The sequence below is a fragment of the Amblyomma maculatum genome, chromosome 6 (assembly GCF_055883805.1).
Source record: "Amblyomma maculatum isolate TAMU_Amacu chromosome 6, ASM5588380v1, whole genome shotgun sequence".
Lineage (NCBI taxonomy): Eukaryota > Metazoa > Arthropoda > Arachnida > Ixodida > Ixodidae > Amblyomma > Amblyomma maculatum.
In genome coordinates this window covers 132,123,569-132,147,525 of record NC_139349.1, presented here as the reverse complement: position 1 = coordinate 132,147,525, position 23,957 = coordinate 132,123,569, and the positions used below count along the sequence as shown (strand labels likewise).

The 23,957-nt window shown below is 45.7% G+C and overlaps 2 protein-coding genes and 1 pseudogene across 3 annotated transcripts in view; 2 read left to right on the top strand and 1 right to left on the bottom strand.

The window, feature by feature from the left end:
- The first annotated feature begins 4,015 nt into the window (after positions 1-4,015).
- On the top strand, positions 4,016-5,666 carry LOC146186773 (uncharacterized). Its single transcript, XM_084605732.1, has one exon. The coding sequence runs from the start codon at positions 4,031-4,033 to the stop codon at positions 5,306-5,308; it is 1,278 nt and encodes a 425-aa protein (XP_084461858.1). The 5' UTR covers positions 4,016-4,030; the 3' UTR covers positions 5,309-5,666.
- Positions 5,477-5,649, top strand: LOC146186774 (U2 spliceosomal RNA; annotated as a pseudogene).
- A 13,157-nt stretch (positions 5,667-18,823) lies between the features above and the next one.
- LOC146186772 (N-chimaerin-like) overlaps positions 18,824-23,957 on the bottom strand; it is a 63,806-nt gene continuing 58,672 nt past the window's right edge. For both annotated transcript variants that reach the window (XM_084607391.1, XM_084607393.1), the window contains exon 13: positions 18,824-23,945. In XM_084607391.1, the coding sequence (XP_084463517.1) occupies positions 23,762-23,945 (184 nt within the window). In that variant the 3' untranslated portion in view covers positions 18,824-23,761. The remainder of the gene's footprint in view (positions 23,946-23,957) is intronic.

The window sequence follows — 23,957 nt, the reverse complement described above, 5'->3', positions numbered from 1 at the left end:
TGCGGTTTCGCTTGTTGCGATTTTTTTGCTTTCATGCGTGTTATTAGAATCAATTTTTACTCCTTCAACCGGTTATTACTAGCTCAGTATTTTTGTTAGAGGAGGTAATATACCATTTCCACTCCCTTTCGCGCTAGTTTTCCGGACGATTTCGCGACACCGCCAGAGCGACCGCTGGTGAAGTCTTGTTTTTCCCGGATTCTGAGAGGTCGCAATAGAATTTTGTGGTCATTTGGTATTAATTAAAAGCTTACAAATTGTAGGAACGCGCCGCGAAGGCCATAGTTCCCCGCAGCAGCGATCGCCATGGAGAAGCGCCCGAACTCGCGGCGCTCGCCGGCGGGCGCTCACTTTGTGACTGGGGCGCGTCTGGTAGTTGGTTGCAAAGACCCCGGGCCGCGATTCAAGCCCTGGTATCGCTTCTCGGCCTTTTGGCTAAGATCAAAGTGTAGTATCCTGGACCCCTGGACCCCCTGCTGTTCCTGGACCCCCTGCTGACCCTGGACCCCCCTGCTGACCCTGGACCTCTGGACTCATGGACCATCCGGACCTGCTGTTCTTGGAACCCCTGCTGTCCCTGGATTCCCGGTTGCTGTGAGAGCTTGGTGAGAGCTCTCTTTTTTTACTAGTTCATTTAGTGTTTCCTATCCCCATTGTTGGCTTGTTTATGTAGTATCTGGCAGTGTTTTTTGTCCTTCAAGTGTTCTTTTTGCTTAATTTGCTAGTTTTTTTTTTTTTTTTTGTCCTTCTAGTTTTCCTTTTTTTTCTTTTTTTTTGCTTGTTCTTTAACCTCTCCGTTCTGTTTGTGCTCACATTCTTTGCAATCGGTTTATTCATGTAGTGCTTTCTGCCCTTAAACTTTTTTTTTCTTTTTCCGTCTTTGCTAGTTTTTTTTTTTTTACTTTTTTGTTTGTGTTCAAATTCTTTGCCATCCTTGTTGGTTTGTTCATGTAGTATCTGCCGCTGTTTCTCTCCGGTTGTGCCTTTAATTATTATTATTTTATTACTTTTTGTTGCACTGCCACCAGTTTTTTTTTTTTTTTTTTTTTGAGAGCTTAGTGCGAATTCTTTGCATGTGTGCCCTTTTATTTTAGTTGAGGTGCTGATTTATTGGGTTCCTGCAATGTGACTTCATTGACAAGAGCCGTTTTCCAGTCAAGTGTGGTGTTTCCCATGTCTCGCTCCCGTTAAACCTCTTTTTTTTTTTCTTTGAGCTTGGTGAGGGCTCTTTGCCGCGTCTGCCTGGTAATTGAGTGACGATTTTTATTAGTTGCTGCGTTGCTCTTTTTCACTTGTATTGTGTTGAGGGTGATTTGTGTGTGGTGTTTACTGGTGTTTCTCTCCTGTTCAGCTCCATCTTTTGTTTTGCTTTGCTACGAGCTTGGTGAGGGCTCTCATATTGTTTTTTTTTTTTTTTTTTGGTGTTGAGCATTCTCTTTTTTTTTCCTGCGCGCACTTTGGTTTTTCAGTCTCATTATTAGTGTATGTTAGCTGTTCTTTCTGGATAGTCTTTTTCCCCGTGGGAGCTGCAGCGCTGACCTCTTCTGCGGAAGGAAATCCATTATCGCAGTATGTCGCGCGGATACACCCCGCCATTTCTTCCAGACGACCGCCGCCGCTAGAAGTGATGTCATCGCCCCCGACAAGCAGCGCCTTCACCGCCAGCAGAAGCCGCATTCCAGTCCGATCGCCGTCCACCAGTCCAAGCCCGGCCAACAATGAAGAACCGCCACAGCCCGGATCGCAACCTCGCCGTGATGGGAACAGCCTTACGCTGTTCTTTCCGCTGGCGAGGACGTTCCGATGTACGGAAGAGGGATGCGCTACCGCGTACTCCCCGGTATTGTGGACGTCCAGGCGACAGTCTCTGACTCGGCATCTTGAAAGTGAGCATGGGGTGCGCATAAGCCAGGTCACGCATTTTTGCACTCTCTGCCGCAGAGAGGTCGGTCCTCGGCCAAAAGCGCATCCCTGTCTTACTGGAGAGAAGCTCGAGGTGGCCAGCACTGACTTGCACAGCCACAAGTGCGGTGATTGCCAGCTCTCTTTTCCATCAAAAAGAGGGCTGGAAAATCATCACATGTGGCACCGCAAACAGACTGCCATGCAGGGATTACCGCCTCGTCCCGTGCCACCGTTAGCGGCGACGAGAAGACTAAGACGGACACCATCACGGGATGCCAGACCACCGGATCTAGCGCCCCCACAAGAAGAGGACATCAGCCAAGATGCAAGGACACCACCAGCAACGCCTCAACAAGACACCAATGGGGAGGAAGCGGGCCAGGAAGAGCCACGACCGCTCACCCCCATCTCTCCTCCCCCAGAGAGCAGCACCACAACGAGAGCAGCAACACCAGCACTAATTTTTCCCACCTCCCCATCCCAGCAGGATGACCAGGGAATTCCCGTGCCTGCCAGCAGCACACCCAACAGCAGCAGGGAGATGGAGAATTCACAAGATTCTCCTTCCTTGCAGGCAGGCGACGGACTACAGGCTCACCTGTCAACAATCAGCGAGGAAAGCAATACATCGCAGCTTCAAGACGACGACGGCGGCGGCCACCATGACGCAACTGCCACCCAGGGAGCACTAACTGATTCTCTTTCTGATGAACTGGAGTGCGAGGGCATACTCGTCGACCACACCAGGCGCCTCCGGTGTTTGCTGCGTGAGCCTGTGTCTGCTGAGGGTTGGGATGGTTTTCTTTCCATCTTGGAGGAGGCCATCACCGAGGTTGGAAAAGCGGTAAAGCTGCCAAAGGCTCCGGCCGGAGGTAAGCCGCGCCGTCCGACCAACCCCGACAACGCTCAGCAGATCCAGTCTCTTTACCGCAGGAATCGCCGCCGAGCAGTACGCCTGATTGTGGACGGCGAGTCGCCTATGTGCATGGTTCCTTTACAGGATCTCGAGAACCACTTCACTGCAATGTGGGGCCCCAAGGAGGTGGACACCAGCCTTCTTCTCAACAAGGCCAAGAGCAGCGACCTCACGGAATTCCCTCTAGACAAGTTCACCGAAGAGGAGGTCCTGACGAAGCTGAGGAAATGTGAGAACACCGCGCCCGGCAACGACCGAATCACCTACCAGCACTGGAAGACGACAGACCCTGAAGCAGCCTTCCTGACAGCAGCATTCAACGCCTGCCTCAAGTTCAAGAGAGTGCCCCCAGCATGGAAGGAGTCCCGGACCATCCTCATCCACAAGAAGGGACCTGCGGAGGACGTCACGAACTGGCGCCCCATCGCACTCGGGTCGACGATTTCAAAGCTGTATGCTGGGTGTCTCGCCACTCGGCTGCAGCGATGGATCGCTGAACACGAGCTGCTCTCTCGTTGTCAAAAGGGGTTCCTGCCGCACGATGGTGTGTTTGAGCACAACTTCGTGCTGCAGGAGCGCCTTGACGCAGCGAGGGGTGGCGGTGGGGAGCTGTGCGTGGCGTTCCTTGACTTCAGCAACGCCTTTGGATCTGTCGCCCACAACGCCCTCATCGACGCACTACGTGGAGCAGGCGCCGGCAGCGACTTCTGTTCGATCGTCGCTGACCTCTACAGGGACAACACCACCACCATCATAGGACAAGAAGGATCAACACGGCCGATCGACATTTCTGCAGGGATTCGACAGGGATGCCCACTGAGCGGGCTCTTGTTTAATTTTGTCATTGACCCTGTTTTGCGTGCTGTGCAGGGAGGCGAGAGGCAGCACAACATCCTGGCCTACGCCGATGACCTCACCCCCCTGGCCAATGACCCGGAGATGCTTCAAGCCCGCATTAATACTGTTGAATCCCTTTCTTCTAGGCTGGGACTACAGCTTAACCCAGCGAAGTGCCGCACTCTTCATCTGAGCGGCAAAACACCGGTTGGTACAAGACTGACTCCTTTCTTTATTGCAGGAGCTGAGATCCCAATTATCCAGGATTTTGAAAGCCAGACGTTCCTGGGCCGCCCTGTGGGGTTCAACGTCTTCCCGGACAGAGCTACTGTGGACCAGGCCATCAACACCGGCCGCCGCCTGCTTAGCTCAATGCTCGCCCCTTGGCAGAGATTGGACGCTGTGAAAACATTTGTATATCCAGCGCTCAATTTCTCCATGCGGTGCGGTGTGTTGGGCAAGTCAGAGTGGGCGCGCCTCGACGATGCACTGCGGCCACTAATCAAAAAATCCCTTTATCTTCCAGGAACCGCAGCCAATGAATACCTCTACGGCAGCGCAGCATCGGGCTCGGTCGGCATCCCCCTCGCAGCGGAGCTGAGCGACATCTGCCGCATTGACAATGCATTTAAGCTCCTCTCCTCTCTTGACCTAGAGGTGCGAGATCTAGCGCTGCATGCCGTTACTGCCATCACGACGAAGAGACTACGCCGACCAGCCACGGATGAGGACATCGCTGCCTACCTGACAGGGGAGACGGAGGGAGACTTCCGAGCTAGGGCAACGCAGCTTCAGTCTGTATGGACGGAGGCTCGCAAGGCTTCCCGGCGCCTGGCGGTCACGTGGGACATGCAGGAGGGGGGCCCCAGCATCACTCGCGCCGACGTGACCGTCACGCAGAAGCAGCGCACGAAGGTGGTGAGGACACTTCGGAGCATCGCTATGCGCGCACGAGATCACAATCTCCACGAAAAGCCTAACCAGGGGAAAGTGATGGAGTGCGTAGCAGCCGACCGTAGCAGTTCCCACTTCATGAGGACGGGGCGCTTCACTCGCTTCTGCGATTGGCGCTTCGTGCACCGTGCGAGGCTGAACCTGCTGCCCCTCAACGGAGCCAGGCCGTGGGATGTCGCTGCTGACCAGCGGTGTCGGAGATGCGGGCAAGACAAGGAATCCCTCCCGCATGTTCTCTGCCACTGCATGCGCCAGAGCGTCGCCTACACCAGCCGACACAACAGGATCGTCGACCGGCTGAAGACAGCCGCTGAGAAGCGATTCACCGTCACCCATGAGAACCGGCCCGTGGGTGACACGAACCTCCGCCCAGATCTTGTTCTGGCGCGCGGGGAAACGGCGATTGTCATTGATGTCACATGCCCCTTTGACAATCGCAAAACCGCCTTCGATGCTGCACGGGAGAGTAAGGTCGCCAAGTACGAACCCGTTCGCCAATACCTGCTCCGGAAATTCCAGCGGGTCAGCATTGAGGCAGTCGTTGTTGGGGCCCTGGGCTCCTGGGACCCCAACAATGACAAAGTGATGAGGCGCCTCTGTAGCAAACGCTACATGCGTCTCTTCAAGAAGCTGGCGGTGAGCGATACCATCGCAGCTTCTCGTGAAGTCTATGCTAAACACGTAGCTGCAAATTGAAGGGCTCGCACTTCGGTGGACTTCAGCAGCTCGAGTTAGAAAGACTTCCTACACGCACAACAATACACTCACCCCACAGCAGGAATAAAACTTTACAGATGAGATTTCCCCTAAAAAGGAATGAACAACAACAGTAGGTGTCTGCAATAAAACTGCTAGGAAATGTACAAAACATTTCTGAAAAACACTCTGTTCTTATCAGCTTAATATCTGATACGGGTCCTATTTGGACCCAAGATATTAAACTTATTTTTGGAATGCGGCGGAGTGCTTGAAGCTTGCTTCACCTCCGCCACGGGTTGGCCCGGTATTGCACTGCCTCCGGGATCGGCCCACTCACCCCACCACGGGGTGAGACCTTTCTAAATCAAAAATCAGAATGAAACAGCACCTGCTAGGCAGGTCTGACAGCAGATTGTCTTGCGTGCTCATCTCTGTTCTTCGTCTGCCTAGGCGGGCTGGGGCCAGCGAGGCGTGCACACAGCACCTGCGAGGCAGATGTGCTATTTGATAGCAGGTTGTCTTGCGTGCTCACCTCTGTTTTTTCGTCTGCCTAGGCGGGCGGCACTCACTGTATCCTGGGTGCCAGCGAGGCGTGCACACCTCTCTGTTCCTTCGTCTGCCTAGGCGGGCGACACTCACCGTATCCTCGGTGTTTTGTAACAACCTGCCGTTTTCCACTCCCCTTAGACACTTTGGTACCACTTCGAGTGCTGACGCGGTCGCTAGATCGAAGGTTTGCTGTAACTGCTGTCGGCGGGCGAAACCGAGAGTTGCATTACGGAGTCCTGCCATCGCGTTCTAGCGGTTGGAGGCCACATTCAATTCTTTTAACAAGTGCACTTCAAGCGACTACATGCCGCACAACCGTCATATTGGGCAAAAAGGCAAACTGACACGAAGCTAGCCATCTAATACAGTTGTCACACGAGCACTTCCGATCTTCATTGAACTCTATCTGCATTGAGGTTTTCAAGAAGGATTGAAGCATCCGGTGCTACACGGCCATTTTGAATGATCATTGAGAAGTTTTATTCGTGTGCGCTAGGTGGCGAGGTCCGCCCTCGAATGTGCTTGAAAACTCTAGAGCGATTGAGGAAGCAGCTTTGAGCCAAGCAGGCTCGGACTCGATTGCACTTGAAAGTTGCCCCATGACAACTTTGACCTGCATTGAGTTGAATGCAGATCGAGTTCATTGAGGATCCAGCGTGTTCATGTTTACACGGTCACTTTCGATCCTTACTGAACTCGATCTGCATTGAGGTTTTCAAGAAGGATTGACGCATCCCACGTTACACGGGTGTTTTAATTTTCCTCATGTGCACTACGAGGGTGTGACAACCGCTTTCGAGTGTGCTTGAAATCTCAAGATCGATTGAGGAAGCAGCTTGATGTAAAACAGGCTTGAGCCCGATTGCACTTGAAAGTTGCCCTGTGACAACCTCGATCTGCATTGAGTTGAATGCAGATCGAGTTCAATGAGGATCGAAACTGTCCTTGTGACAGGGGTATAAGTGAAAGGTCCATATAATTGCACCAATGTTAGACATCACTGGCTGTAGTGGTGCTTCATATTTATTGCACTGATGAGCTGCCATAAAGAAACAGCCCAGGTTTATACATGCACAGCATTCACAAGTGTTTCAAACCACAAAGTGAGACTTAGTGACAGATGAGGATAAAACCACTGTCCTGGAGGGATGTGCAGCCATGGTCATCTTGTGGCCTGAGGCTTGCTTCCAACAGCTAAAACCAGCAGCCAGACGCTTCTTGAACTGAACTGAAACCTAACCCTGTGTGTTTAATGATGTCAACAAAAGAAAAAAAGGAAAGCAACAAACCTGCAATGAAAGTCTCTTTGCACAAAAAGATGGGATATATTGCAAGATAAGCATAAAGAAACATGTTTCTAAGTCTGTTACTAAGATTGAAGGTCAACAAACCAGCAATTTATGGATATTCGTCAGGCAGCCAAACAAGATGGCAATGAGCAATATGGAGGGTTTTCACCTCAAGAATCAAATTTGTTCTTGGCATTGCATTGTGATATTGGAAAGGCCTGAAATAGTGCTTAAAGAAGAACTCTGATATAAATAAAAACCACTTTTTATTCATACCTTGTGCAGGAATATGCTTCATACCTTGGGTACAACGTATTCCTTGGGGAGGATACTTTTGTACAGTTTGTTGAATGTATTTTTCTGTTCTAGCATGGGTGGACTAAAAGAAAGGAAAATGATATTGATGGAACAAAGCAGCAGGGAACGAAACATGGGGATCATTGCTACTTGTTGGTTGTAATGTCAGAGTGCTTGTTAAGTTCCAGTTTTTCCCTGTGCAGGGGCCCACCAGCAACCTGCTTCAGCCCAAACAGATGGATCGAGAGGTGGATGATGAGAGAAGCACTTTGGAAATCCCACAGTGAAGAGTGCCACCACTGTCAATGATTTTTCTATTTGTTTGTTTGTGTAGTTTTAGAACTAGCCTTTGTTTTAAAATCTCAAACTTGTGGGCTATCCCAGATCTGATGTGGTATTGTATTGCTACGTTGCTTCCCTGCTTTTCAGCCAAATCTTCCAACAGAGTTTTAAAGTCTAGGCACTGAATTTTGTGCAATTTTTTTTATTATTACGCATACAACATTACAATCCATGTTTCATTGCAGGAGGCATTCACTTACAACTGCTAACTAGTTTAAAACTGAAAGTTATTTTCTCATGTTATCTCGGTTTTGAGAGCCAAACTATGGCTCGGGCATCAAAGGAAACTTGAGGTCACATGAGGCACGAATGAAACTGCAATATAATCACTGATATATAGCTTTAATTCACTGCAATGTTCAGTTGAGCTTGCTTCAAAGCCAGATTGACAACAGATTATTTTTTATTGATTGTTGTGCAGTTTCTTTCATGCCTCATGAGATTCAATTAAAGCAACCTTTTACGTTGAAGCCATTGTTCAATATTTAAAACCAAGACAGCATCAATGAAAAAATTAAACTACACATTGTTTAGCACTTGCAGGGAAATCCCACATGTGGTGACATATGCATACCATCTTAATACATCATCTGGAAGAAGAAAGCAGATGGCTACCGCAGTATACAATACATCATCTGGAAGAAGAAAGCAGATGGCTACCGCAGTATACAATACATCATCTGGAAGAAGAAAGCAGATAGCTACCGCAGTATACAGTGGGCCACGGCCGACCAGAAGATGGAGTCCGTCTCAGCAGTGCAGCTACAATTTTATTGTGCGAAGAATTCTTGTCTGTAGCATGGCACATGAAATCTGACACACACTTGTACTCATTCACAAAGAAAACAAATTTAGCTTTGCACATCTCTTTGGACTATTTTGGTACTGGTAAGAATTCACACGTTGCTGAATGCATTCCTTTGTGGCTAGCATGGCGTGCTTTAATGCTTGTGGCTGTTATATATGAGTTTTATATATGAGGCCATGTGCATAGCATTTAATATTTACTTCATACATATTTGCTTTGTACTATTTCTTACCTTTACAGGCATGCAAATGGTGAGGGTAGGCAGGAGGCTGCTAAATTGTGCCAATGTTACAATGTTTACAACTTCTATAAGGTTGTGCTGGTGTGGCTTGAACTGCATATTTTATTGCATATGAAAAGCGACTTAAACAAGCACATTAGCTCTTTTAGCACATGGTGAATGATTTGCTAGTGTTTGACAAACCATTGTGTGATTACAAGTTTGTGTGCAAGGAACACATCTGGGATTGGGTATTGTCGGAGTACCACTGAGTGTTTTCATTACTCTGCCAGTGCACGCTAATGATGAACAAAGGCATTGTAATGTCTGGGAAGCAAGTGGTGAGCACCTCTAGCCTGGCACCAGAGACAGGTCTTGCAGGGAGCCATATTTTGTGACTCCAACTGTTGCATGTAATTTAAGCAATTGTGTTGCTTTTAAACTAATTTATGAAGGGGCTTAAACTACAGAAACTGTTGAAAAAAGCACCGTGGTGGCAATCTAGAGAGTAGCATTAATTTTATGAATTAGAATGATTGAAAATGCGATCTGGAGGTGCTGGTTTCAGCCCCCAGACAGTGTGTGCAGAAAGAGGAGGGTTAGTGATTGTGCCCATGTGTGTAAGGCTCTTGCCTGTTAGCCTTGGAAAGTCCACCTTGCAAACGGTTACAGCACCACATTTTGCTGGTGATTGACTCCATGGTGTGTGCCAGCTTGGCTACATATGGTAGTCGCATGTTTGTTACAGAGTATGGCTTTGTGGTTAGTGGACATGTAGCTGCTTTCCGAGAGAGAAAATGCTGACGGGTATGTGATTTGCATCTGAGAAGAATGTTGCGAATGCACTATATATCACTGGCGCTGTCAGCAGCTGCCCTTATCCTTTCATGACAGCGTATGCAGAGCTGTGGGGAAAATGTGCGGGCAGTAAAAACACATCTCCACTAGTCGGACCTTGGGGATTCTGGCGACCTGGAACAGTCAGCGAAATTTTGTGCTCCTGGCAAAATGAATGTATTGTTAGGGCTACGAACAGTCTGTGAAATCAGAAAAAATGGCCCACTAAATTTAACTCGATGGCTTGCCATAAATTGCAACAGAACTGCAAGTGCCTGGCACATCGTCCGATCATGTTGGCATTGTTTTTTGTTTCTGATAAATACGGGGCAGAACATCCTTTCCATTTTAGAGGCCTTTTTCAACATCAGTTATTTTGGAAAGTTTGCTTTCAAGCTGCTTTGATTCCATAGGCTATGCAGAAACTAAACTAGTATGATGCATGAGCATGTGTGAATTTGAACTGTACTCTTTGGGGGCGGTGGAGCAAACTCAAAACTGATAAACCAGTCTTTTTACACGTGTAAATTGTGCCAGTGGAACAAAGTATTTACCAGGAATAAGTGTGAGACCTATGGTCATATAGTGAACATTGCAATTTCAACTTATAATGTGATGATCTTTGTGTTCTGACTTTTTTGTTTTTCTTTGTAAAAGGACTGTTGCTCTTTTGGGCTTTTGTGTTTTCCTGTTGTCGCAGTAGCTATATGAGAGAAGCCTTTAGTGGATAATAGTTTCGAAGGAGTGCAGGCACATCTTCACTTGCCTGGTTTCTTCTCTGTAATGATGCACAGCTAGAACGTTGGAGTACATGGGTGAGCATGTGGTATTTGTCTACAACTGTCAACTGCAAAAATGTAACTGAATTTTTTTCATGCAGCTTTGGTTTCAACAGCCAAACAACGCCTGTGATGTCAGAGGTGGCTTCAGGTCGCATGAGGCATGAAAAAAACAAAACAAAAAAACATATAACTGCTAGTAAAACTTCGTATGAGCAATCACATGGCACTTTTTTAATGTTCCGCCATGACTCAAGCACACCTTTATTGTCAGGGCAGTCATTCGATAGTTGAAATGAAAACTGAAGTAGCATGAAGAAATCCAACCACAAATCATTTCCTAGTCATAGGGGAATACACTGAGGAAACCTATGCATACTAATATCAAACACATAATTAGAGAGGGAAACATGCAAGGAAACATTTCACATCTGGATCTTTTAACCTACAGCCTTGGAAGAAATAGAGCATCTTATGATTTTGTAAACGTTTTCCTAGGCACTTTGCTGTCTTTGTGATAGCTACTCTTGAATTCTCATTTTGTGCTAATGCCCTGTGTGTTTGGCAGACTCTCTATTTATCTCATGAGGTCTTAAGCCCTGAAGCTTGAATGTTGGAACTGCACCGTTTTTGCGCTAGCATCATCCACTTATGATTCTCTACAAAAGATGGCTGTACTTTCTGGGGCAGTCTCAAGACAGGTGGCCTAAAACTTGCTAACAGTTAGTTGATCATGTAACCTGGTTTTGTTAGCAGCTGATGCCTCATTTTCATAAGAGGACGTTGCCGATGTTAGTGAATTACTGATTCCAGTAATGCAGAGAGTTACTGTTATCATTAATGAATATTTGATGCCTTCTTCCGAGGAACCTGTGAAATGCCCGGCTGAAGCCATCAGAGCGGATAGCGAGCTTGACTGGTTGTGCCTTCAGTCATATGGCAATAGCACCAGATGGACTATATTCCTGCTTCCGCTTCAACAGATGAGCCGGAGCACCAAGCAGTAGTCCAGACCGGATGTTGAAGGGCACATCATGCACACATGCAGCTGAGACACCTCTTTTGGTGGGCATTATTGTTATCATTAATGAATGTTTGATGCCTTCTTGTTGCCAGGAATCTGTGAAATGCCCAGCTGAAGCCAGCAGAGCAGATAGCGAGCTTGACTGGTTGTGCCCTGGGCAATAGCACCAGATGGACTATATCCCTGCTTCCACTTCAACAGATGAGAGAGATGCTTTAACCAAGCAGTGGCTCAGACCGGACGTTCAAGGCAGGGTGTCGAACCGGAATTTTTTCGAGTTCGGTTTCGGGTTCACGCCTTTCAGGCTCGGGTTCGGCACCGTTCCGTTCCGGTTCGAATTGGTTCGACCCTGCCCTAACCGGTTCAAACGGGTTCAGAAAAAAAACAAAACTTTAATAATAATAATAAAATTCGGTTCACAGGATGGAAAAGGCACAGCATCTGTCACACTTGATTCTGTGGACACCTGAATTGGGCGTAAGGGAAGGAAGGAAGGTGGGAGTGAAAGTGGAGAGAGAGAAAGGGGTGCCGTAGTGGAGGGCTGCAGAGTAATTTCGACCACCTGGGGATCTTTAATGTGCGCTGACATCGCACAGCACACGGACACCACTTTGTTTCGCCTCCATTGAAACGCAGCCACCGTAGTCGGGATCGAACCCGGGAACTCTGGCACAGTAGTCGGGCGTCTTACCACTGCATCATCGTGGTGGGGAAACAAAAGACCTAACCTGAAAACAAAAAACTCTCGGGTGTATTTTTTGTTCCACTTTTTTAATACTGGATTGTTTTTCCTGTTTCAGTATATAAAAAAAATTCTAGAGGGCACGTTGGACCACTAAAGTTGTTGTGGCTGTAGAAAGAAGGAAAAGAAAATGCTGGTGGTGAAGGGTGGCTGTTGCTGGCCCTATGGGGCTGGGACTGATAGGTCAACGCCGCTTGCGGCGGGGGCTAGTCTCTGCCACCAAAATTTTATCTGTTGTAGGCCGTCATTGCACCAGCCACCGCTTAGGCGGTTGTTGCGGCGCCAATCTTTCTCTCCCTTTTCTTTTTCTTTCTTCTCTACTTTCTCTCTTTGTCCACACGAGCCAGTAGCAGACTACTAAACTGCGATGAGGCGAAAGCCATTATAGCGCACTAGATCGTAGTTCTCCACTACAGCACCTCTGTCTCTCTCTCTTCTTTCACGCCCACCTTCCTCCCTTCCTTTACGGTGTGGTACACGTGTCCATGGAGAATTGTGACAGATACTGCGCCTTTTTTATCCTGTAAATCAGTTTGAAATGCCGCTGATGCCTGCTGTACTAACGCCTCCTAGACATCTGGGTCTGCTTTTGTTTGCTGTGTAGTGCGGCGTTCGAGGAAGCGCCAAATGAAAGGCGCTGCACGGACGCCTGGATCGGACACTCGGCGGGATCAGCTTGAATGCATGAATCGCCTGGTGACATCACGACTGGTACATGGCGCTCCCCTTGTCGAACACAACCAGGGGAGGTGGTGAAGAGTGGCTCTTCCTGGCCCTGTGAAGCTGGGACTGGCCGGTCGGTGCCGCTTGCGGCGAGTTCTGGCCTGCTACAGAGTTTTTGTCTGTCGTAGGCCGTCATTGCACCCGCCACTGCTTCGGTGGTGGACGATGGCTGTTGCGGCGCGCGTCTTTCTCTACCTCTTCTTTTTCTTCTCCACTTTCTTTCTTCTGTCCGCAGGGGGCAGCGGAGGTGGCTCAGCTACAGAGCCAGTAGCAGGCCCGTGCATTTTCTTTTCCTTCTTCCTACAGCCACAACAACAACAACAACAACCAGCATTCCGTTGAACGCATCAAAGTTCACTGGCGTTCAATAATTCGTTTACAGGAAATTAAAGGCACAGTATCTGTTACTCGCGGAATCCCGCTATCCTAACGGTAGACAAGGGGAATTATGTTGAACGTTTCACGAGGCGTGGCGCAGTTGGTAGAGCGCTCAGTAGGGGATCCAAGGAATGGAGCTTCGATTCCCGGGGAGACAAAGCTTATTTATTTATTTTTAACTATCTACCTCGAAAGTGTGACACCTTCTGCCGATAACGATGAAGCATTAAAGGCATTCGCCTTAATAAATGCTAAAAGTTCATTTAGTACTATGTCTCTTATTTTTTGTTGTCAGATGTGATGAGCTCTATTCGGTTGTACAGACGTCAACAAAATGTTTATAATGAGTGACCGAGAATTAGAGCAGGATGGGCGAAAAATAATGATTATTTTCATTGGCACATAACCAACTAAAGCTGTCACGCGTCGAAGGTAAAAGAAAATAATGTTTCTTGCTGCACTTTTCAGGTAGAATATGTCACATGAATTTTAGTTTAGAAGCGAAACCTCTACTATTACAAGTACAAAAATGTTTCGTCCGGCTGCCAGAAAAGGACTTTGAAATCAGATCAAGGTCGAACTAAGCACACACCCCAAGATTAACTATGTATATACCATATGTGACTATATATATACATCGCCTAGCACACGGGCCCCTTTGCATTTCGTGTTTCCATATAGGTGAAATGCAAAGGCACCCATGTGTTGTGGCCCAAAAGACGGTGGCAAAGGTCCCCTCCACCACGTATTGGAGTTGGAGTCATTATCGTATTTACCGGGGAACCGGAATTCTCTCCCTCCTGTGGTCGCGACCGCGATGCGATGCGATCACCGCATTGTTGCGTGTCATTGTTACCTGCATAGGCGGGCTATATAACGTCTTCTAGAACATTGAGGCTCTTAGACTGGTATGTTTATTCGCATAATTTACGATTCGACACCATAGTTTTAGAGGCCTAAATGACAGCACACCAAATTGAGCTTGTGAATTAATACTCCTACCGGTAATTTTTCTTGCTCCACCCAGTCTTCACATTTCAACATCGGAGCTTCATTCCTGGCATAGTCTAACATGCCAAGGGAAATAAAACAAACAGTCAACGCTAGGGACAAAAGGAAGATAAGGCAAAATGGGAAATCAACTTTTGAATTCATCTTAGTGCTAAGTTCAGATACAACTCAAGAACAGAGCGCTAATTTGCTGCCCAAGGCAGCCTTCCCACCATCAGCGTCGGCTTATCATTTTGAAGTCTCGGTCAACCAAATTGCGTCTGTTGTGTCGCATTGCATACGGCTGCTGTGCACGTGCCATGTGACTCATTGCGACGTCGTCAAACGATAAGAAAATAAAATGATTTGCATGACATTTTTAACAGATTTATCATTTCGTTTTGAGTTGTACATGGTTATATATTTATTTATCTAAATATATTGCTAAACTTGCAATTCATCTGCAATTATTTCACTTCCTAGGAAGGCTTTAGAATGGGGAAACATTCTCCATGAGCGGCGCCATTGAGCAGTGCAGCGGCCACCCGTGTTTGGGAGGAAACGATACCTCGACACCAGAGACTAATGCTATGCATGTGGCAATATATTTTCTTTTGTTCTTGTCATGTTTTAGCAAAGAACAATTTTTCAATATAGTTGTGGTGTTTGCGATGTGCAGTGGCACGTTGGAAATAAGCGAGGAGAGCGCTTTACAGCAGCGATAAAACAAAAAGTAATGAAAGTAAATTGCCAGCAAAAGTGGGTTGGAACAATACCGCGAACCGGTTCGGAATGTTTCCTCTGATTTGTTCCGGTTCGGGTTCAGTGCCAAAATGGCGGGAAAAATTCGGGTTCGGTTCCGGTTCCGGTTTTCGGTTCAGTTCTGGTTGCGGTTCGATACCCTGGTTTAAGGTCACATATCATGTAGCTGAGACACCTCTCTTAGTGGGCGTTCTTGTGTCCATTCTTTTCGAATGATGCGCGAGATGGCCAAAATTGGACTGCGTTGCAATGCTGTGTGTCAATGCATTTTTTACGTTCTAAAAACTGATATAACTATAAAGGCCATCAACACATCCAATTACGACCAGGTGCCTGACTGTATTTGTACTGTGCATTATTTACTGGGCAAACGCCATGAAGTAATTAGAGCTTTTTGGGCAGGGGATGCTGAAAGGTACACATGCACCAGAAATAACATATGAATACAGTCTGCCCCGGATATATAAAAGAGAGTTGCAAAATAGTTCGATATTTCTATAAAATACAAAATATACTAGTCAGAAGCTTAACTAAAAACTCCACACATTTCAAGGTAGCTTCACCCGTGGTGGTACAGTGGTTAAGGCACTTAACTGCTGCACCCAAGGATGCGGGATCGAATCCCGGTCGCGGCGGCCGCTTTCCAATGGGGGCGAAAAGCAAGGTGCCCATGTGCTGTGCAGTGTCGATGCATGTTAAGAACCTCGGTGGTTGAAATTTCTGAAGCCCTCCACTACGGCATCTCTCATAGCCTGGGTCACTTTGGCACCTGGTAGAGAGTAGAAATTCAGGATAATTGGTTTGGATAGTTATCGCAATATTCAAATGCAGTGTGCACAAAATAAAATAAAAACACAGGAGAAAGACAGTGCAAGCACTGGCTTTTATTCTCTCCTTGGTGCATATGGCACATATCCACAGTGGGGGATTAGTGAGGGGCAAGAATATAATTCATGTCAACTTCTGTACTATAGATAACTTATTGATAAAGAATTAGTATTGCTAAAATAATTTGGAAAAATTTTGAGGTGATAGGAATACTAATGATAGAAGGATATTTAAGAAAATGTAATTAAAGTTTGTAAGTATAATCCAGACATAACAGCGCTAACAAGCAAACCCTCCAGTCGCAATATTATAGCTATGGAGTAACTTTCGCACCGGTTTTAGGGCATGCCCTTTGATGGTTGCGCCAAAGAAGAGAAGGAAAGGAACTGGTATAAATGGCAGTCTTAGGCGAGCAAGAGGAATTTCAAAATTTATTTTCTGAGCAGCATACCTGCGGTAGGAGAGGATATAATGCTCAACGGGTTCCACGTCATCACATGATGAACAGATTCGACGGCGTGAATCCAGAGTGACATAAATAGGGATTAAGGCAAAAATTCTACAACGCATGAGTGCCATGGAGACCTCACACTGCCGAGAGCTACAATACCGAATATTTCAATGGAAATTTAAATGCTCAAAATCCGTAGTCGCAAGGAGTGGCTTGTGGTGCAAGAGGTGCAGTATTTGAAAGCGTTCAAAACGAGATATACTTAACAAAATACATTAATGTTCGGTACAACATAGCAACAGGCCAATTAAGAGCTGACTTCACAAAGAAATCGGCCATTGTATTGGAAGTAATGCCACATTGCCCCAGATCCCACTGAAAATACAATTCCTGTAGATGTAATGGAAAGAAAAGCATAAGGGTTCAAAATACGCATCTTCGAGCTTTTCAACGCTGCTAAGACTGATAGGCAATGATTACGTGAGTAATATTACCGGGAACTGACACAGCCAACTGAAACATGGCTAATTACAGGTTTTTTTTTCTTTTCTTAAGCCAGTAAATAGTACCAGTGAAAATGCTATATGAGTGACAAAGGCTTCACAGATTTCTCACTACTCTCTATTTATATACTCACAGAATATGTCTGCTCCAGCAATAGGCCGCGTTCCTTTGAAAGACTGGAATTGGAAGACTGTTTCCCGTACCTGTCCTCGTTGATTTTGGATGCTCACGGAGCCGTTCATTGTGACACCGGCCTGTCTGACCGACATGTGTGGCCACATTTAAGCAAAGTGCCGTAAACCACTCCTTTCTGGTAAGGGACAAATCGAGTTTAGTGTCTTAGACTGCACAGCGACCGTTTAGGTCCTCTGCGATAGACTTTCAGGCATAGACAGCCATGTTTTTCTGGTGCCGAAAACGCAACCCGAATGACAGCACGTTGCTCAGCCTCCTTTATCCGATGCTAAACAGATTGATTTACCTTACTTCTTATTACAATCTTTGCATTTTTACCGGTATTTATTGGTAAAAAATACCTGTAATTGTTGGCTTAGGAAGAAGAAAAAAGAAGCACGTTTCAGTTGGCTGTGTCAGCACTTGTAGTGTCTTCCTCCTGTGTATTTGTTTTGTTTTGTTTTGTGTGTGCTGCATTAAAGTGCTGTAATGTCAGCCGTAGTCTTGGCATCGGTGTGATTCACTACGGCTTGCACGCTGTCATCAGTGCTAAAAAAAACTGTGCGTTGTAACGCCACCTGAGCTGGTGCCTGTGAATGCCGAGGGCTCGCAAAATTCACTGTTCAGGCACCCATTGTCTGGAGCCACCACAAAGCCTGCTTTGCGGGAGCAGTTTACAATTCTAAGAACGTTCCAGGCATCAGCCACCATCTGAACGTCCAGCTTGAGTTTCTGAACTGAAGATTGATTAGGATCCTCCGCACCTGTCATCTGTTCAGTTCAGTTCAGTCGTGTCCGACTCTTTGTGACCCTATGGACCATATCACGCCACGCTTTCCGGTCTCTCACTATCTTCCTAACATCACATAACTTCATCTGCAGCGTCTTGAGGATGCCATCTAACCATGTCATCTGTATCCAGCCTTAAACACTTTTGCTGTGCCTTGATTGAGAGGCTGAAGGTTTTCCATTGTGTTTGGCGGCAGAAACTCTGGTCGTCTGCGTCAGTGTGCAGACGACATGATTGTCGAAGAGTTGTTGAGAAGACACTCTGCTGCTAGATTTCTCCAGTTCGGCATCTCCTGCCTGAAGCCACTGGACGAAAAGATTGTGTGTCATCCAAGCTTTCTTATTGGACGCACATCAAGTTGAGAGGCCTCTGGCATTCTTAAAACGGTGTGGTGACCTGCTCTTTCCGGTAACAAAAGGCCGCAGTTTGAATGAGCCATCCATATTTGCAGCTAGCGAAATCTAGCTGCACACTCTGCTGTTGTTTTTACCAAGGCATGCAGAGCTCTTCAAGTGCAGAGCCTTCTTCCAAAACAGTGCCAATTCATCTGTGTTGAATATATTGACGGCAAAAAGCGGTTGGAAATAATTGGCCACACTACTGTGTCAGTTGCACTAGTCACCTCGCTTTTGCCCGAAAGAATCTTTCCGATGAGGGTGTAGCAACTCGGGAATTGCTGTTGCCAACCAGTGCCAACAGTTTGGCCTTTTCAGTCAGCAATGAGCCGTCAATATGTTCCTGGCACATCTCCCCAAAACGAGGTGTACGAAGTAAAAAGACAAGTTGGAACATGCACACGACATGCTCCAGGGTGACTCGACTGTGCTGCCTTCAGCATAACATCGGATTTGTTCTTGACGATCGTGTTCAGGGTGTTGCGACAGAGCTGTACTTCTACATGGAATTCCTTAGGTGATTTTTTTAACTGTTCGACGTAAGCAATAATTTAATATATCTGGAATCACCTGTAGACGGTGTTTGTGCGGGTAAGATCACAGACTTTGTTCAGAGAATACATGACAGACGTGTACAAAAGAAAAAAAAACACCTTTTTATTGGAATGCTTCAACCGGCATGGAAAATGCCAAGCAAGGCTCCATACCGTGTAGCAAATAATATAAGTTATTACAATCTTACCTTAAAAACTCTCTTCCCAGAGATATAGACCACAGCAATACTTATATAGATGCACGCCAGCAATGTTTCACGTGTCACACATAATAAATGCGCAAATAACTATGTAACAGAAATAAAATATTTAAAACAGAACTCAAGGAGTGTCTCATTCCACCAAACATGATTACATAGAACTAGAACTTGCATCCCTCTGTTTGCAAAAAAAAAAAAAAAAAATCTTGAACATTAGTGGCAAAGGCAGAGAACACATTTCTCAGAAATACACTTGTTCAACAATCAAAACTTCACCGCAGCTTTGAATAAAATGCAAAATGAAAGCGGCACCGTGGTTTCACTCATGCAGTGGCCACTTTCATCCATTCTTATATTTGCACACCTCAATATAATTCGCACGCATTGCCAAGTGTCTGCCTGCGTGACAAAGTTCCATACTGTGTGCACTAATAATGTACAGTTGTTTCTTGCGTTTAAACACACCTGTGAAAAGTCTGAAAGCACGAACACAAAGCAGTGACACTGTCGCTTCACACCCTTAATGCACAACTCCAACATGTTTGTTAGGGTGTACGACAACACAGACTGTTTTCTGGTACTACAGTAGTGTGCTAAGCCACTTTTTAGAAAACTGTTCCTCACAGTAGTGGAGCAAATATAACTGGGATGATTCTCCTCGCTCAAGAGGTGCAATAGAACCTGACAGCCAGAATTACCCCCCGTTGCTTGATGCATCAATCTGCTATCGAGGACAGACGCTCGGGAAATTTCTGCTCTGCATGGAAATTTGTTTTGCCATCAGCTCAATATTTAACTACAGTATGAGAAGCTTGATTTTTTGCCCTACCAGTAAGTGGCACCACTAACAAGAATGCCCCCTTGACATCCTTTCATCTACGGGTCTCATTTTCCCTCAATATTTTTGCTCCACATTGATAGCACACAGTAGGAAGCACCTGCGAAAAAGAGTATTTCTTCGTCGATAACATGAGCCGAGCACTCTCAATTTAAATATCACAATTTGGTTTTTAAAAAATCTTTGCTTGAGATTCCCACAGCGAAATAAGCTACTAGCATCCACTTGACTTCCTCCATACCACCGGAGTGATGGGCAACATAACGGCAACAACACTTTCATACAAAACTTCTAGTGCACAGAAAAATACGGAAGTAAATATGTAACCTCACTTACTGTCATAGTCGACGAACGCATACAGATAACTTGTGTTTCTAACAGCAAACTCTACGCTGCAGATTGTAGCCAAGTTTGGATACGCAGACACAAAGAAGCTAACTCCCTTCGTTCCAAGGTTCAGCACAAGTTCCTCTAATGAAAAACTCATTTTGAGGTCATCAGGGAAAAAAAATGCATGCAGACACAGCAAAGTTCACTTGACATTATTAATGCAGGCAGAAATTCAAATGACAGATAAAAGCAACACACAAAAGAAAACTCCGTAGCTGTTCAATGCCTAATTCATGATGTTAATGCCGATTCGGCTCATTGCTGCATTCGGCAACAGCTTTTTTTGGATATAAAAGATAGGCTACAGGGGACAGCACACACTAGATCAGCCACACAATGGTGTGCCTGCTGTGTTGCACACTCCATGGCGCTTTCATTCACTCACTGGCACAGCTGGCTCCATCTGTGGACACTTATAACAAGGTGTGCATAGATGATTTGTTATAAAAAAAATAAATAAAAAAAGCCTCCTTTGGCATTCAACATAGAGATACCTCAACTGCAAGTGGAGGTCATTTTTCCACTGCAGGAAGTTGGTGCATATTTCGGTTCTTTAGCTTATTTACTGTCGTAAAATTTTTCACGGAGTATGGTAAGACTGAAAGAATGACTCGCTGTTGTCTGGTTAAGCTTAACTAAATGAAAATGCTAGTACTACAAAATTTATCGCATGTGGAATAAATTTCAACATTCAATTTTGACATTCAATTCAGCCTCATCAGGCTTCCTGCAGATCAACTGCCTTTTTGTACAGAGATGCTGATCTGTTACTCTAGTCAAACTTTTGCTGTAAGAAACTCTTTACATTTACACAGAAACTGCAAATTCTGCATAGTTCGAAAGTTGTCTTTGCAGACGTAAAAAGAAGAAAAACTAGTTGGAGCACACAGAAAAAAGAAAAGTGATGGGCAACAGCCTTCTGCATTCAAAAGGTAGAACTGCCATACGGAGAATGTGAAACGAAAGCCAGATGTCGATTCTCCAGTAAGAGAATATAATTTTTGGACTTTGGGAAGTTATTGTCAGCTGTACCTAGACTGAGTGCCCACACAATAACGCAGCAACTCAGAACCTCGAAAGTGGTATACGCTAGTAAAAAAATAAAAGCGTCAAATAAGCCAGGGACAAAAGACGAAGCTATGTCACATTTGGATAGCATTAGCACATGTCCTTCCTTCCTCCTCGCTATGTTATTAGTGTGAGGCAGACAGTGAGTACCTTCTGGTAATAGCTCTTTTTTCCCTTCAGTGACAGGAAAGGCTGCCTTAATTAAGATGCTCACAAACGGCGACAATAGTAATCCGCCTTTTTCACAAAACTTGGCGCCTTCTGGGAGTGGTTGAAAATTTGTCTGCTAGTGGTTGAAAACACCCTTCGGAGACGCAGCTGCCAGCGAAATGACGCTGTGTGTTTTTGATAGCTATCGTATACGCCTTTCACGAATATTAACTACACATGGCCTCAGATCGGCTACGGCTGCGCAGATTGTGGAGGCTAAGAACTGCGCATGTGCAGCTGGGGTTGGTGGTTTGTTTTCAGCCAGGGGAGAGGCATGCATGCACAAAGTGGCCTTGCAAAAAAAGGCAAACTCAAGCCCTCAAGAATCGCTTCATTCATAGATAGTATTATCAAGGACTCCCTCGATCGAGCAAGAAACCCTCTTCACAGCAGCTCCAATCTTCTGTCCCCAAGTGGAAAGCATGTGCAAAAGACTCATATTTAGTACAGTACAACCCTGTTGATACATTAAAAAAAGAAATGCCAGGAAAAGAACATTATCTGGGAAAACATAGGATCCAGACTGAATGGTGTTTAATAGATACAAAGGCATATTTTTGACGCTTTCACTTCATAAAAATGTAGATATACATTTCCCTACTTAAGATATGAAGAGCCCGTTTTATTTCTCGCAGAATTCAGCTTGAAATTGCATCGTCCTTAGCGTGGAAGAGATTTAGCAACACATCCGGGCCTTTGACGGCAATGACCTCGCCGTTTCCTGATGCTTTGCTCTTTTTTATGCCAATGCATTGTGAAGACACAGTCACGGTGACTGACTGTTGCTGCATTTTTGCTGCTTACACTGACTTTCCCTAGTCTGGCCCACTCGTAATAAATATACAGTTGTTCCCAAATGCTTTGCCGCCTTTCCCGTAAGGCATTTCAAAGAAATTACTGCGTCTCTTCACATCGTGCCTCTGCGGGAACTGCCTTTGCATGTTACGTTTAGCCCTCCTACAACAGTGCGCTGCAGAGAAGCCGCCACGGTTGGAGAGTGCCACTTTTTTCTAGCTCATGTCATGCTCTCCTGGGTTTGGCCTGCCCTTATGCTGGAATATGTGCAGATTATCGCTAAACTTATACTATGAAACAACCACAATCCGTGGAAAGTTTGAACATAGTAGCTGGGAGATTGTGTTATAAACATATAAACCAGGAGAAAAAAAGCAAAAAAAAAAAAAAAAAAGAAAGCTATATGGAAGATTTTTACCACCCTTTGTATTGAGCACACAAACTAGGAAATTGTGTCAACCCCATCAACAAGGTTCTGCTGCATTTTGTCAGGGATAGTATAAACGTTTAGTTCAGCGCTACCGCTTATAGCTGTCACCTACTGCTACCGCGCAAGTGTTAGTATGCGGTAGACGGTAAACGGTTGCGCAATGCTAAAAAGCCTCTAGTGAAGGAACTTTGTTGCTTCAGTCATAAATGAGCAAGTTAAATGTTGGCAATAATTGCCAGGTACACAAAAAAAGGTCATGAAAGAAGGTGTTTCGGCGTAAACATGTACTATAAATACAAAATAAAGGCCAGGAAGACACAAATACTAACTGACGAAGCATATGTAAAAGAAGTTGCTACTACATTAACAAATATAAAATTGAACTACACTGTTATTGAAATGCGGAGTCTTAAATATATACCCAAGCCAACTGCCTTCAAAATACTCTCTGAAAAACCACAGTCAACCTAACTAAGAAAGAATAAAAGCATGTATTTGCCACTTTCTGAAACATTGCTTGTGAACAACTTGTTTGTCAAACTAGAGTAGAGTACAAATAATTTTCTTGCTCAAATATCAATATCAAGGAGCTTGAGCTTGAAGGCTATGTTAACTGCGCTCTTATACGACGAAGAAAAATGCATGATCTAAAACTCTTAAGAAAAAGAATATGTCCACGCTGCCTTGCACACATTCCTGACATATCCAGGCATGTATAAGCAATCATCAGTACATCAATGAACGTGGCATCCTTCACTATTGTGTCCTCGCTTTTTCATATGCAAGCATATGCATCCCTTTCACCCACACACAAGTCCAGACATGTACAAGCTATCGGCACATCAATCCTCCACACAAGCGTGCAGCGTCCTTCAATAGTGTTTCCTCGCTTTTTCATATAAAAGTATGTCAAGTGGGAAAATAGAGAGAAAAAAAAAAAAAAAAAAAAAAAAAAAAAGACCGGGGTTTGTGAATGCGACCATGTGCAAGTTTGATTAGCTTGACAAGAGCATGGGCTGATGGCCCCTCTTTGGTGGTGGCGGCAGGCACGTGACACGCTGCGGCCTTGAGAGCTGTGGCTGACTACTGGACAAACACTGTCCGGTTGTAGCTGATGAGCAGCTCGACGACGGCACTCTCGGTGTGCCAGGCACTCATCTGGTCCAGGCCCATGCCCATGATATCCGGTGTGCGCATAACGGTTGGCGAAAATACTGTGCTCAGGTTCTTCGGAGACATGAGGTTTTTCTTCTGGTGCTCCGAGACCCTGCACAACATT